Source organism: Tiliqua scincoides, chromosome 7 (genome assembly GCF_035046505.1).
Source record: "Tiliqua scincoides isolate rTilSci1 chromosome 7, rTilSci1.hap2, whole genome shotgun sequence".
Classification (NCBI taxonomy): domain Eukaryota; kingdom Metazoa; phylum Chordata; class Lepidosauria; order Squamata; family Scincidae; genus Tiliqua; species Tiliqua scincoides.
In genome coordinates, this window is record NC_089827.1 from 25,470,744 (window position 1) to 25,486,803 (window position 16,060).

Consider the following 16,060-nt stretch of genomic DNA (forward strand, 5'->3'; position numbering starts at 1 on the left):
GAGGTCCATATCACAGTTAACTGGTTCTCTGAGAGGGATAGCTTTTTGGTCAGAGAAGAGCCTTATGGGTGAACTGGGCATCTTGGGATATTTCCACATTGTGAGCTGAGCATATTGTTATTAAGAGCAATGAGAGACACAGCAGACATTCAGAGGGTTGGTGCAGGGAGAGCTAAGCCAGAAGTAGGATGGTATGAGATCAAGAGAGAAGTCCGTTCTCCTGGCTAGCTTCCTCAGACTTTTATTCATTCTCAAAGCACATGATGACACTAGGAAAAATTACTGAAGGTTGCTGAACTTTGCACTGCTAAGAAACCTGCTGGCTCTGGCTTGACCGCAATACACATTCCTAAGATACGCGCTTCTTCATAACATCCTTTGTTTACAGGCTCTGGGCAAAGACTCAGCAACTGGCCCACTCTGGTGTGCCTGAGTGGGGGGGAACCAGCAAGTTTGCCTGCCGGTTGCCATGTTACCAAGGCTAAGCCTGTGTAGATAACCACTACAGTTTGGAAAAATGAAGAAGTGATGAAGGGCCATCATTAGGCAAATGAAGCTTTACAAGACCTGAATATGATGGAAAAGTTTAAGGCAGTGTTTCTCAAACTGTGGATTGGAACCCACTAGATGGGTTGCGAACCAATTTTAGGTGGATCCCCATTCATTTCAATATTTTATTTTTAATATATTAGACTTGATGCTACCAGGGTATGTGACTGTATTTGGGGAAATGTTACAGATCTGTACCTTTAACAGGCTACTATGTATATGCTTTTAACAATGATAGTCAATGGAACTTACTCCTGGGTAAGTGTGGGTAGGATTGCAGCCTAAGATTGTTAAAACTCTTCTTGTTTGATAATGACACTTCCAGTCATGACACCACTTCCAGTGAGTCCCAAGAGATTCTCATTCTAAAAAGTGGGTCCCAGTGCTAAATGTGTGAGAACCATTGCTTTAAGGCAGTGATTCCCAAACTGTGGGTCACCATCCTCTGGGTCCTGGCCTGATATTTGGTAGGTTGCCAAAGGGTGATGGAGGGATCAGATAACTCATTGCCTCAAGCCTTGAGGCTATTTCATTTCATTAATCTTTATTAGGTATAAAAGGGCTATTGAAAAATCAGATACTGTAGCTGCTAATTACCCTGCAAAGAGCTCAGCTCCTGCAGTTTGCAAGATAGCTGGTAACTGCCCTGAAAGGAGCTGAGTTCCTCAGTTTGCAAGCATATGTAGATATAGGGAGATAAATATTTGAGGGTCTTTTACTTATAAATAAAATATTATTTCTTTCTAGAACTCCTTTTTACAAGTGAGGTAAACCTACGTGGGTCCTGATAGAGTGTCATTTAAAAAAGTGGGCCCTGGTGCTAAAAGTTTGGGAAGCAGTGCTTTAAGGGGTAGCAAGCAAGGAGCTGGTCATCCCTGGCTGAGCAGTAAAGACAGACAATATATGACTGTATGTAAGCCCAGCAGCCAGGTGTTAGGTGGAAACAATGAGCAGCACAGACTCCAAGACAGGAAGCATCCCGAGTATTGTAACAACTTCCTTTTCTGGTTCTGAAAACTTTCCACCACCCTTTCTCTTGGCAGTCAGGAAAGTCCTGCGGAACCGATAGGTGCGGTTAGTGTTCCCGGGGGAGGTAAATCATCTTACACCACCTCAAACCGGAAGTGCCGCAAAACAGTGTCCCTCAAACAGGAAATGTCGTAGAACAGTGTCTCCGCTTTTTCTACCCCCGTGTGGTCCACTGAGCGCTTTCACTGTGAAGCGGAAGGCCCTGTTTTGTGTTCGTAGTTCTCGCTACATGGGTGTCGTAAAGCTGGTCCGTCGGCCATTTCTTTCCCTCGGCGTCTTCCGCTGGGGCGTGCGCCCCTCCTGATGGCGTCATCCCCCTCCCACCTCCGTCGCGGAAGGAAGGACCGAAAAGGTGCAGCGTAACGCGGCGCGTTCTGCGCATGCGCGACAGAGGCCGGTGGGGCTGCGGAGCGGGAGGCGCTTGAGGGTCGTCGCGATGCCGGATTACCTGGGAGCAGATCAGCGGAAGACGAAGGAAGAGGAGAAGGAGGACAAGCCCATCCGCGGTGAGGGCGGCTGCTCAGCCCAGGCTGCGGCCCGCCACCGCCCTTGGAGGAAGCCCCATTGACTATGACGGGCTTACTTCTGAGTAGACAGGCACAGGCTGGGCCTCTGAGGCTACAGTCCTGTCCACACTTACCTGGGAGTAAGCTCCATTGACTACAGTGGGGCTTACTTCTGAGTAGACGGGCACAGGCTGGGCCTCTGAGGCTGCTGTCCACACTTACCTGGGAGTAAGCCCCATTGATTATATTGGGGCTTACCTCTGAGTAGACGCATCCAGGTTTGAGCCCACAGGTGTGCCTTTCCTTTCCCCGCTGCTGGGCTTGGGACAGGGATGAGCAGCCCAGCTTGTGTGCTGATGCCCCAGGACTAAGGGGGTGCTCAGGAAGGGCAGGCAACACAGCCAGGCAGGCCTCCCTCCCTGGGCTGAAGCATCCCACATCTGGGCCCTGAGCTGAATTCCAGAGAGTGCTGGCAGGGCCTGTGGGAGGAATTTCTTCACGGGTGCCAGTTTCACCAGTCTCTTTTGGGTGCCAGTTTCACCAGTAACTTTATCAGGGGCTACCAGTTTCTTTTGGGCTCCTTACCAAAGGGGGAGGGGGTGAAGCACAACAGGGAGAGGGTGGTAATGCTGTTGGACAGAACAAGGGCAGGGAGGGGATGATACAGGGTGGGGGGAGGGTGGTGACAACCCATATTGTCTTTAGACCCAGGTCTGCCCGGCCTCCTGGTGTGGAGCCCAGGTCTTCCTGCCCCTGCATAGTCAGCAGCTGGATACGGTAATGCAGAAAACCAATCACATTCCCAAGTCTTTCTAAATATAGAAAATTAGCATCATCTCATTTAAGGCTCACGCTAGAATGGAAAGTGTCCTGTGTGTATCAAAATTTACTTCAGCAACAGCTGTAGTCCCACAGCTGTGTCCCTGAGCTCCTATACACTCCTTCATGGTAGACAAGTCCACAAGCCAAAGAGCGACTGCAGCAGGCCAGTTTCATCCCAAATTTGATGCTGTGTTGAGGTGCACATGGCTTGTGGTAGCAGCTGCTGTGGCTTGTCATGGCATCCCATGTGGGCAGCAATTCCAGGTGAGATTGGAAAATGTAAGATCCCAGGAAATTTCTGGGCCTCATCCTTCAGCTCCTGGGCCCCTTTTTTGATCTGGTCCTGGGTATGAATTATCCCCTTTACCTCCGACTCATGGGCCCTGTCTTCTGGGATAGCCAACAGAACCTAAGTTTGTAAATGGAGTATTCAAGCAGGCTCCTAAAGAAGAGGCAGTCTGTCAGGTATCCTGGATCCGAACTGTGAAGGTTAAGAGGGCACTTTTAATGGAATCTGGCAAGTTGTGAGCCAGTGCAACAGAAATGGCACTGGGATAATGTCATCAGGATACCTATTTGTTACTGAAAACTAGAAGTGAGCAAGCTTAGCAGATCTTCCTTGTTTGAGAGTTGCTTATATGAGGCACAGGGCCCATGAGAAGGGGGTAATTTATACCTGGGCCAAGGAGCCAAAAGAGGGGGTTCAGAAAAGATCTGGGATCTTATGTTTTCTGATCTCACCTGAATTTGGTACCTGCATAGGATGCTGGGGGCATTACTAAGAGTGTGCAGTGGTAGCCTCTGCTACAAGCCATTTGTGCCAGGCTGAGGAAGGCTTTCCTGACTGTCCTTAACACAGTGTCAAATCTGGGAGGAAACTGGCCTGCTGCAATAGCAATTTGGTTTGTGGATCTGCTTACCATGAAAGAGTATATAGGAGCTGTGGGATTACAGCTGCTACAGAAGTCAGCTTTGGTATACACAGGACAGTTTCCATTCTGTGTGAACGTAAATATGAAGCTAATTTGCTACAATGCTTTTCTATTTTTAAAATATTTTAGAGAGACTTAGGAGTATGTTTGGTTTTCCATATTACTGTATCTAGCTGCCAATGCCCTGTAGGCAGGTAGATCTTGCCCCCTCATTGGTACTCATTCCGCTTCTGGTTTAATCACACTTGGAACTTTCACTATTTAGAAGCCACGGGGAGCCCTGCAAGCCCTGCACAGGTGGCCCTGCAAGCCACCCCCTGGACCCTGCAAGCACATATGGTTTGTTAAAAAATAGTCCCCCCTCCTCCCGCAGGGGCCTAATCCTGGGGATCGCTTTGCTGCTTTCCCCCTGCCCCTTAAAGGGAACGGGGCATTGTTACACAAGCTGGTGGGTCACGACCCACCAGTTTGAGAACCACTGGTCTATTGAATTGCTCGCTCTTTTAAATGTTTTTAGTCGATATGCTATTTTAGAAATTTTTTAAGAGAGGTTGAATTATAGTATAGTATTGGAGGTTTTGTTTTTGACTCTTATAAGCTGCCCCAAACTGCAAGCAATCAAAAACAAAATAACATTACCAAGTAATGTATTTTATGTTGAAATTTAGTTCTAAATATTCAGAAGTCCAAGTTCTTGGGAACTTACTCTCTTGAGTCTAGCAAATGCATTTAGGATTGCAGCCTTAATTATTTATGTGCTTTGACAAATGGTGTTTGATGTGCTTGTAGCCCAGTTTTGTTTATTCAGGTGTAAATTCCAGAGTGTAGTACAGTTTGCTTCCTACTTTAAAGTTGTTTGAAATAGCAAGCTAAGTGTATTTGTTAAGTGTAGTGCTGCTTTAATGACGCATGATGTATTATAGCTGTTTGAAATATTTTTTTATATAAAATAATTATTTGATGCTGTTGTATAGTGTGTTAGTCTAGCATAGTATACAAATTTTTGTTACTTATTACTAATTGGGAATCTGTTTTTGTCTCTTTTTCAGCTTTGGATGAAGGTGACATTGCTTTGTTGAAAACCTATGTAAGTACCTTGTGCAGTTGGGGTGCTTTGCCAGCCTTTGAGAAGTGGTTACTCTGAGGTTTGTGGGAAATGTTTGTGTGGTTCACAGTAATTTGCTTGATTTGCCTACTCAAGTTATTCTTCTCTAGCTGTAAGCCTTTCATTTTGGCTAAAATGACTGCTGCCGAAAAGAAACTGCTCTTAAAACAAAATTCATCTAGCATGATGCAGGCCTAAATATTACAGATTCATGAGGACTTTGGTAAATAGATGAAATTTGTTCTCTGTAAGTAATTTCCTGAGGCAAACTGATGTTGAAATAAATGTATGATTAAGAGCTATGAATGGACCCAAATCTCACAACCAACAAGATCTGAAAGTGTTGTCCATATATGCATAAGTTGGTATTACCAACATATTTGGGATGTAAGTTTTAAGTGATAGTCTCTTAAAGATACCTATCTTTCTTTAGTAGAGAAGAAAATAAACTATCTCAGTGCCGAAACACCTGTTGTGCATGCAGAAGATTCTAGATTCTGTTCCTGATGGTCTTTTATAAAGATCTTGGGTAGCACAAGTGCGAAAGAATGTCTTACTTGAGATCTTGCAAAGCTCCTGGTGGTTGGACCAGTGGTCTGACTTGTTTCCTATTGATGACAGCATTTGGGCTTATTTAAAGTTATTGTATATATGTCCAGATGTTCTTCATTTAGTGAACTATATCATTTTTTTTACGGATTCAGGGCCAGAGCACGTACTCAAGGCAGATCAAGCAAGTAGAAGATGATATTCAGCAATTACTTAAGAAAATCAATGAACTCACAGGTATGTAGTTCTCATGTGTCTCCTGTAAAATTGGATCCTTTAAAAGGATCTTGGGATCTGGCTGAAGATGTGTCTCCTATAAAACTGAATCCTTTCTTTCAGTACAGTTCACTCCCAAGGATGGTAGAGAAGGGTGAATTGTATAATGAAGTTAACTGAAAACAGTAAAGACTTCTGAACAGATTGAAAAGGGAAATATGAAGAGGAGCTTAAATGAAATACTTCGGATCTTGAAATTGACATGGAAAAATTAGGAAGCCAGTGCAGAGACTTGAAAAATTGTGTGGCAGAGTGGTGAAGAGCATAATAAATGAGCTACTTAGCTTCATTATGAGGTCTACTAGGCAGGAGGAGGAGGAGGTGGTGGTGAGGATGCCAGTGACAAATAAGGAAGAGGTAGGGGATGGGTGGATTGCTGCTGGAGCTGCCCTGCTGGCCAATTTCCATCACAACCACCATCACAAGAGTGGAGCATTGTTGCCCCTAGTAAGGTAGGAGAAAGTTGGGGGAGTGCTTTGTGTGCCTAGGAATTTTGGCAGAGAAAGGTTTGGCTGCCCTGGAGCAGGCCCCAAGGTGCTGCCTCCAAGGGCTTTGGACTGGGCCTGCATTGAGTTGAGTGGCAAAATATGTGTTTCTTCCTGTCCTTCTAGGCATTAAGGAGTCAGACACTGGATTGGCTCCCCCTGCCCTTTGGGATCTGGCTGCAGATAAACAAACTCTTCAAAGTGAACAGCCACTGCAGGTGGCAAGGTATGCTTATGTTTCATCTTGTTGACTGGTAGCACAGAACTGTCTGAATAGAATTACAGTTGTTACTCCTATCTTTCATGTGTCGCAAATGATCCTCATTACAAACCAAAGGTGTCTTGGAGCCATTACCTGTGTAACATACAACATTAATACTGAAGTTTTTACAGACATTTTGGGAACAGTTACAGATCTTACTTGTCTGTCAGTTTCATGTGAGTTTCACCCCAGCAGGGTTGAATTGATTGGGATTTATTTATTGCTGATCTTTAAAGTTTTCTGAAGAAAGACAAAAATGATGTAAGGGAGAATTTTGAGTTACGCTTACTTAAGCAACAATGCTAGAAATGTAATAGTGCGTACATTGTACTGTCAGTTTCTCACAGTCTGCTCACTTAATTGTTTTCTCTTTCTTGTCAGGTGCACAAAGATAATCAATGCAGATTCAGAAGATCCCAAGTACATTATCAATGTTAAGCAGTTTGCCAAATTTGTGGTGGATCTTAGTGATCAGGTGGCACCTACTGACATTGAAGAAGGGATGAGAGTTGGGTAAGTTAATGCCAATATTTTGTCCTTAGATTCTAGAGAATGGAATTACCAGGATACACTTATTTTAATACTGGTGTATGGTAAAGGTCACAGAATGGTTACAATGCAAAGTTAGACAGTAAACACACACAGAGCAAAACATCCACAAAACACAATGTATTCTAACATAGGGGTGTCATTTCAATGCAGTGGACCAAATAATATTCATGGTGCCTACTGAAGGCCGAAAGTGGCCTAATCAAGCAGGAAGTGATGTCATTGAGCAGGTGATGGCCAGAAATAAGCACTTTGGGAATTCATTAGCTGCAAATGAAAGAAAAGAAAATATGCAAATCTTGATCATATTTTCAAAATATGGGAGAGCTCTGGGAGAACACAATTATCATGCAGGTTGCCTTTTCAGCAGTGTCCCTTCTGCTGAGTTGTCACTTCACAGTTCCATCAGCTGTGACGTCCTGGCAGAAACATCACTGCTGAAAGGATAGCCTAGGTGATAATTGGGCTCTTCCAGTACCTTGGCAGTGTCTCTGTTCTCTCTCTCTCTCACCCCTCTTGGTCTCTCTCTTCCCACATGATGTTCTCTGCCTTATGAGGTCTCCTTCTGTCTCTCCCTCCCAGAGCCTTGGCAGAAGCAATGTTGCTGAATGGGCAACACTGGGAGAACCCAGTTATAACATAGACTGAAAAAAGAGCTGCCATGGGTTATATCCGACCCACAAGCCTTATGTTTGACATCCCTGTTCTAACATAATAACAATAAACATTGTGCAAGGCAAGAATTAAAACTAGCAGGTCTCCCTATTAAAGTGAAATTACAAATATACTCTGAAATGAAGTCATCTTTATCTGATATCTAAAAGCTAGTGAAGAGAATGGCATTGGGAATACCTGAACTTTGGTCAAGGAGTTCCACAACTGGGGTGCCACTACTGAGAAAGCTCTGGATCTTGAGGTAAACTGCCTTACTTCAGATAGGGGGAACACTTTAAGAAAGCCTCCTCAGGAGATCTTTATGCACATAATGTACAGGAAGAGGTTTTCTTTCAGGTAAACAGAACTTTCAAGGTCAAAACCAGCATCATTTGGAAACAACTGGTAACCAAAGTATACCTAGGCCCATTTTAGGGCCTGTTATGTTTCCTGTGGCCTTTTCCACCTAAAATTGTGGCTGCTGTGTTTTGAACTAGTTGTATTTTCCAAGCAGTTGGTAGTTGATTATTTGGTACCAGGCTGTAAAATGTGTAAGTTGGCCAACCGCATCAACATTATACTCAGTGACTATTAGAAATGTTTGATTGTAAACATGCCAGGGTATAAAATTGGTGTTACTTTCTTTGCAAAACTGATATATTTGTTTATAATTTCAGAGTGACGTAAAGGAGGCAAACTTAACAGACAAATCTAGTGGAAACTGAATATTTATAATAGGGTATGAGACATAGTCAGTCCAATTCAACACAACTCTTTGTGCGATGATGCAGCAGTGCCAGTGTGGTGCCTGCCGTATCCTGTGGAGGAGTTTTAGCATCTGGAGGCCTCCGCAGGGTAAGGGAATATTTGTTCCCTTGCCCCAGGGTAAGCCCATGCCAGGCTGCTGAGTTTATTCAGACCTGTACCAGCTCTGTAGCTAGTGCAGGTCTGCATAACCGGGGTCAGGGGATTGAGGCCAGGAAGAGGGTTAGGATGTGATGGACACTGCTGCCACCAAACCCACCCCTTCCTGATTCAGATCCACCCTCCTCCCTGCTCTTGCTGTTCCGTTCTGCCCATCCCTGCCTCCCCCCCCCCCCCGCTCACTGACTGGGGCTGCTGGATGTCTTTTGTTTGTTGATGGGCGGAGCCAGCTGCTTGCAGCAGCGGACAGACCATGTGCTCTAGTGTGTTGCCTTTTGCAACAGCCAGAAAGTGCCTAACACTGTCTAATGCTTGTTTCAGCTGTGTTAGGCACCCATAGAATTGGCCCTTAGTGACTCTGAGGGAGTTGTGAGTGTACATGTGTGATTGGACAGGTTGTCTATCCAGTTCTATTCTGTAAATATTTTGTTGTGCAGTTACAGGACATGTTCTGTTTACAGGTATCATTGATCTGTAGTAATATTTTTAAAAAATGCATTTAAGGATTTCAGGGACCATCTTATTGATATTCCTTTTCAACCCACTTCTGCAGTGTTGACAGAAATAAGTATCAGATCCATATCCCTTTACCTCCCAAGATTGACCCAACTGTTACTATGATGCAGGTGAGGACCTTTCTTTACTTCACATTTTTCATATTTTTAATGTGATAATCCTTACTGAAACTTGTTCACTTCTGCCAAATTTATAGAACTCACATAAGCATATAATGGTCAATGTGCATCTCTTTTGGTAACACAGGTAGAGGAAAAACCTGATGTCACTTACAGTGATGTTGGAGGCTGCAAAGAACAGATTGAGAAACTAAGAGAGGTGGTGGAAACACCTTTGCTTCATGTAAGTATTGTCCAAATGGTGTGATAGATGCAGACATTTTCTTCTTCTGATAGCTTGTCAAAGCTTTTGTTGATACCAAAGGGACCTAAAATATTCCTTTAGAATTCTTCAGATTCCTTTTTCAATATGCTTATTTTTAAACTGTTAAGATGTTAGGGTGTTACTTTGTGGGAAAATAGAAATAAATTTACCTCATCAGTTTAAGCTCCTTCTAGTCCACCATTTTGCTTTCAGCAAGCAATCAGCCTGATGTTTGTGGGCTCTGAGAAGCAGAGCATTCCCATGTTTGTCCCCCCAGCATCTGGTACTTAGGAAGGTACTGCCTCTGAGAGATTACAACCACTGGCGGCTTGCAACCACTGGCGGCTTGCAGAATGGCGGGAAAGTTCCTATGACTTTCTCCCTTCCTCTGTTTATCTGCAACTGTGATGCTTCATTGAGGGCTAGTTGGCCTTGGACCAACTCTGTCTTTTCCCTGTGCCACAGAACATTCTTGCCACTTAGTGTCATATCATTTGGGTGTCCTTTTGGTTCATGCTCTGTGTCAGGGGTGTCAGACTTGTTTCATACAGTGGGCTGAATAGCACTCATGGTGCCTGCTGAGGGTCAGAAGTGACGTCATTAAGTGACATTATTAAGCAGATGCTGGCCAGAAATAAGTACTGTGTTCTCCTGTAGGAACTCATCAGCTGCAAATGACAGAAGAGAACATATTTCCAGGAAATTATATCTCCAAGATATGGCAGAGCCCAGTTATCCTGTGGGCCGCCCTTTCACCAGTGCTGCTTTTTCCAAGGCGTCACTTTGCAACTCAGCAGTTGAGAGGTGCTCTGTGAAGTGACATCTTTGCAGAGATGGTGCTGCTGAAAAGGTGCAGTGGGTGAAAATTGGCTTCTCCCAGCACCTCAGCAGCGTTTCCCTTTCTCAATCCTCTTGATCTCCATCTCCATGGTGTCCCTTGCCTTCTGAGGCCTTTTTTCATCTTTCCTGCCCAGAGCCCAAACAACAGCGGTGCTGCTGAAAAGATAGTGCTGGAAGAGCCCAATTACCTTGTGGGCCAAAAAAAGATCTTCCAGCCTGTGTGGGCCTTATGTTTGACACCCTACTCTACATCTTTAAAAATGGAACAATTTCCTAAGAGTCCACTAAAAGCTGCAGCACTGCAAATCTAATCCTGTCTTGGTTCCTGCAAGGCCTTTGTGAGGAGTGAGGGTTGCGCTGGATTCAGTGCAAGGATTGGGGCAGCTATTTGTAATGTAGTGTATTAATCTGGTTTGTTCAACTTTTTAACTTTTTCTTTCTCCCCACTGCAGCCAGAACGATTTGTGAATCTTGGGATTGAGCCCCCCAAAGGAGTGCTTCTCTTTGGACCACCAGGGACAGGCAAAACTCTCTGCGCTCGTGCTGTTGCTAACAGAACTGATGCGTGCTTCATCCGTGTGATTGGATCTGAGCTGGTGCAGAAATATGTGGGAGAGGTAATAGAACGAATGAGTTCCAGTATATTTGTAATGGAGCAAATAGTTTTCACAAGGATTTCCCAACTGTTTGTAAATAAGTGTGTGTGTGTGTGTGTGTGTGTGTGTGTGTGTGTGTGTGTGTTACTATTATCCATCTGTAAATATTCTGTATCTTCAAGTTTTTACAGACAGGTTAATTATATTCAGATGGTGTGTTCGTGACTCTGGCTTTGATAGTCTTTCCTTGATCTGTTCATGTTCTGCAGTATGATTGAATCATCCGTCTGTTTGCATATTTGTTTAGGTGTCTAAATGCTTGTGGCAGTTCTGGATGGATGGATTTAGAAATCTTTCATTTATGCAGCATGAGCATGAGATATGGCAGGGTGTGTAAATAGTCTAAACAGAAGTTGGTAGTGGCCATGACTGGTTACCTCATAGGCAGAAGACACTTTTAAATGAAGATGGATGCATTATTTCGTTTGAGTTCAAGTTAATCTTTGGCTGCCACATTTTGTTTTTTAAATGTAACTTGGTTTATATGAAAAGAAACTATGTGTGTTTTTTTAACTCTGTCTGTAACAGGGAGCTCGAATGGTGCGGGAACTCTTTGAAATGGCAAGGACAAAAAAAGCTTGCCTTATCTTCTTTGATGAAATTGATGCCATTGGAGGTTGGTATTGGCACGCACACGCTTCTTCGTATTCAACTTTTGGTGTAATCGGATGTAATCCTGGATGTAAACGTTCTGTTCTCCTTGTTGCCATCCAGTGGTCCAGGCGCTAGGGTGCTCTTCCTCTCTGTCCACTAGGAGGCATGTTCTTTCAAAGAAAGATCTGCAAGACTAGGCAAAAGAGCAGACATGATCTCTACTCTGTTATTCTAAAAGGCTGACTTCTGCAGGAAATAAGGTCAAATATTTTAGCATTTTTAACTGCACATCTGCCTCATAAGGTCTTCTTTTTTTGGTAAACAGTTTGACTTGTACTGCAGTGGTCTGCATATTTGTTTGACAGTAAGTCCTATGAACTTATTTCCTGGTAAATATGCATAGCATTGCAGCCTTATGGTCCAATCCTATTCTTCTGTTATGCCTCAGGAACATGTATTCTGGTGTTGTAATGCACTTTCTGGCTGTCACAATTATGGAGAGTGCAACCTGGGTAGGGATACTTGCCCCCACAGGAAAGAATGCATACAGGACATAAGGGTGGCAGGGAGGGGGCAGAATGGGGCAGGGGTGGGTGGAATAAGGAGGCAATGGATGTGGGGAAGAGGGTGGATCAGGACCAGGGAGTGGTTCAGAGGCAGCAGCACCTGCAGAATCCTAGCCCTCTTTGCAGGCCTGATCTCCCTTTGTGAATCCACTTGGACTTATGCTAGCTATACAGCTGGACAGGTCTGAGTAGACCCACCAGGCTAGCAGCAGCCTTCCGTGGGATAGGGAATCAAATGTCCACTTTCCTCAGGGAGGCCTCTGGAGGCCAAAACTTGGCATCACTACATCACCATGTGGGGAGTTAGGTAGGATTGGGCTGTTAGTTTGGTATTCATAGATGACTTTGGTAATCTTAACAGAATCTCTGATGGAATGAATTGTAACTTGCAAGTCTCTTTTACTTTCAGAGATACTAAAGAGGACATTTCGTTTGTTTCTCCTGCTGTCTCTTTCTAGGAGCTCGTTTTGATGATGGGGCTGGAGGAGATAATGAAGTCCAACGCACAATGCTGGAACTGATAAATCAGTTGGATGGCTTTGATCCAAGAGGCAATATTAAAGTGCTGATGGCAACTAACAGACCTGATACTTTGGATCCAGCACTGATGAGGCCTGGAAGACTGGATAGGAAGATTGAGTTTAGCTTGCCGGATCTAGAGGTTAAAAGAATTTCATTTTGGTACTATGTAAATGTCAGTAGCAGTGCACTTATTAGAATGTCAGTGAATAACTACAGTTGAAAAGGACCTCTTTTGTTTGAGTTTTCTCTTTTCATAAAGTGGCTCTATAGCTATGTACTCCTTGTAATAAACATCCATAATTAAAACATACAGTGAACCTGAAATCTTATGCACACTTACCTGAGATTAATTGTTGAAATCAGTGAAATGTTCTTCTGAGTAGAGCATACATAAGAGTGTGCTATCCATAAAGGAAAACTTTTGATGATAGATAAGCTATATTGTCAAAATGTTGTACCCTGCCTGTTTTATCTAATTTTTGCCAGATTAATTGCATATCAGATGTTGTGTTTATCAGATTAGCAATTCTTAGTTTATGATCAAGTTCTAGAAGAGTAATTGCATTTATTGGTTGCAGTAGAATCAGGAGAGCCCTTTACATATATATAAAGAATGTATTATGCCAAACTTTCTTGAGCAGGAATCCATTTTGAATCTGATGCAGCAGCCTCTAACTCACAAAGCTTGTGCCATGTAGCTTTGCGGTATTGTGAGGAACTAATTTGAGCATCTATGACATACAGTTGTAGAGAAGTATTTTCTCTTGAGGGTGGAGGTTGGTAGGGTTTGTTGTGCCAACACACTTAAGAAATCCTGCTTGGCTGCCATCCACTCAGAGGGCTGCTGAATAGGAGCAGTAGCAGCAATTACTGCTACCTATTCACTTGCCTGCCCTCTTCTCCCTGTGGTTGCTACAGATATGGAGAAAGGACAGGCAAAAAAACCCTCTTATGTTATGTTTGGAAGAGTTATGACTCTTCCAAAGAGTCAGGGTGTCAGCAGCTACACAGGAATGCAAACCCCTGATGCTGGCCCACCTAATGATAGTCTTCCTGAGCTGTTTGCTTTTACTTAAGTGAATGTGCTTAAACTTTGCCTGAATCTCTTTTTAGGGACGAACACACATCTTCAAGATACATGCTCGTTCAATGAGTGTTGAAAGAGACATAAGGTTTGAGTTGCTGGCCCGACTGTGTCCCAATAGCACTGGTAGGTCCAATCCTGCTGATCTTGCCTGTCTTCCAGTTTTTATTTTGTGATGGCAATTGCTTTGAATGGCTGTAACACCCATTGCTCTCTCTTACCAGGTGCTGAAATCCGGAGCGTCTGTACAGAGGCTGGTATGTTTGCCATCAGAGCAAGGAGAAAAATAGCTACAGAAAAAGACTTCTTGGAAGCTGTGAACAAAGTCATCAAGTCATATGCCAAGTTCAGCGCTACACCTCGATACATGACTTACAACTGATCTGTAGAAAACGTGAAGAAATCTCAAACATTATCTGAAGTAAAAGTAACAATTTGAGTGTGTGGTGTAGCCTAGCTCACATGTGTAGAAATAAATGGAACATTCCAAATTATGTGGTAGTTATTAGTCAACATATGTTCAGCTTTATTGTAATTGAGGTGATTTGAATTGCAACTCATATATAGTGTTCAGATGCATTTTGTCTTTAAGTAGTTTTCTAAATCTAATAGAAACCTATTTGCCTTCTTGTTTTGAGTGAGTCTTCCCTCTGAAGAAAGGCTATTTTCCACAAATGGGCAAAATTTTTGCGAGCAACGAAGTAGGGCCCAAAGCCAGAAGTCTTTGTTGCCCAGCAGCAACTGCTGGACTTGATGCATGGTTGATGTTGTCAGTGCTGATCACCTGAGCTGAGGGATGGTGGGGCAGACAGATCAAATGGAAACCAGATATATATGAACCAACTGTCAGAGAGTTGATAGCTGTAGCCACACCAGGTGTGGGGGAAAGGAGAGGCAGGACAGTATAGCATTGGTGTAGGAGTTTTTCCTTAGTAAGAACAGCTCTGCTGCATCTAACCCAGGGGTGCTCACACTTTTTTGGCTTGAGAGCTACTTTGAAACCCAGCAAGGCCTGGAGATCTACCAGAGTTTTCTTTTACAATGTTCACGCCATCATAACATAACATTTATGTGTACAATGTATGTTGGTGTACCTTGAGCCCCACTGAGTATAACAGGACTTACTCCTGAGTAGACATGCCTAGGATTAGGCTGTGAGGCTGCAATCCTAGCCACACTTACCTGGGAGTAAGCCCCATTGAGTACAATGGGCCTTACTCCCGGCGTTTCCTCCCAGAGGCACCTGAAAGGGGGGGGTCGGCACTCCGCGATCTACTCATTTTGCCTGGCGATCTACCGGTAGATCGCGATCCACCTATTGAGCACCCCTGATCTAACCTAATCCTGAATAAGTGACAACCATAGAGAAACAGGAAAAGGCTCAGTGAGAGCTCAAATGGGTCTATAGCATAATATGCTTGAGAAAAGGTAGGGCAACTATAGAAGCAGAAGTACAAATGTAGATTGGCTGTATCAACCCCAGGTAGATAGGCTTTAGCACCCAGTTCTGTTGAAGGGTGTTTGCTGCAGAAAGGTAGCTACTGCCATGGCAAGAGTGATTAAGTTGTTGCATCTGCATTGGTAGGAGAACTATATAGTATTTCCCCCAACCCTATATAAACTGCCAGATAAACAGGATTATTTACAACTTCACTTTCATCATATTGGTAAATATTTTGCATAGCTACATAAATTAGAATCTCCAAGAGCTTCAACAACAGACTGCAGATGCATTGACTTTTCATAATAAGCTTGCAGTTGATCAAGACAGATTTTACCATCAGTAAAATACATTCAATCTTGAGTCTGAATGGCTTTTTATTTTGGAGTCTTACACTTGAAAGACATGTTTGATCATAACAACCAACAGTGGCTTCACTGTAAGCAGACAGTAGCCACAAGATACCAAGATGCAAAAAGACAGTCAAAATCCATGTTACAAAAGGTATCACTTGACTACAAGTGTTCAATGCATTCTAGGTAGCTCCAGAAATTCAAGTTGCATTTTTATTCCTCATTATAAAATGAAAAAAAATGTCTTGATCCTTTGCATCAAGGGCTGTCCACTCTATATAGCATGGCCAGCTCATCCATGTGGTTGCTTCAGGTAGCAGAATGGTGGTGGTGGGGTGCTCATCTTTACCTGCCAACTTCTACTGATCCTCTTTCACTCCCTGGATTAGACAGAGAAGAGAGGGACAGCAGAAGTGTGGAGGAAAAGAGAAGGCAATGGATGAGAGGGTTATAGGAGCAAGAGATAAGGAGGGACCACCCAAA

General features: G+C 43.6%; 1 protein-coding gene across 1 annotated transcript; it reads left to right on the forward strand.

Annotated features, from left to right (window-relative positions):
* Positions 1–1,858: 1,858 nt before the first annotated feature.
* PSMC2 (proteasome 26S subunit, ATPase 2) lies at positions 1,859–14,277 on the forward strand. Its single transcript, XM_066634557.1, has 12 exons — positions 1,859–2,084; positions 4,888–4,925; positions 5,648–5,729; positions 6,380–6,479; positions 6,897–7,028; positions 9,196–9,268; positions 9,405–9,500; positions 10,814–10,978; positions 11,546–11,633; positions 12,636–12,838; positions 13,813–13,909; positions 14,008–14,277. Exons 1-12 carry the CDS (start codon positions 2,015–2,017, stop codon positions 14,163–14,165), a joined length of 1,302 nt encoding a protein of 433 aa, XP_066490654.1. The 5' UTR covers positions 1,859–2,014; the 3' UTR covers positions 14,166–14,277.
* Positions 14,278–16,060: the final 1,783 nt, after the last annotated feature.

What these genes read in the sequence shown, in the direction of transcription:
- PSMC2 (XM_066634557.1), top strand. Translation starts at nt 2,015, where the DNA reads ATGCCGGATTACCTGGGAGCAGATCAGCGGAAGACGAAGGAAGAGGAG. An exon ending in GAAGAAGGGATGAGAGTTGG is followed by an intron (nt 7,029 to 9,195) that starts GTAAGTTAATGC and finishes CCACTTCTGCAG; the next exon opens with TGTTGACAGAAATAAGTATC. An exon ending in TTAGCTTGCCGGATCTAGAG is followed by an intron (nt 12,839 to 13,812) that starts GTTAAAAGAATT and finishes ATCTCTTTTTAG; the next exon opens with GGACGAACACACATCTTCAA.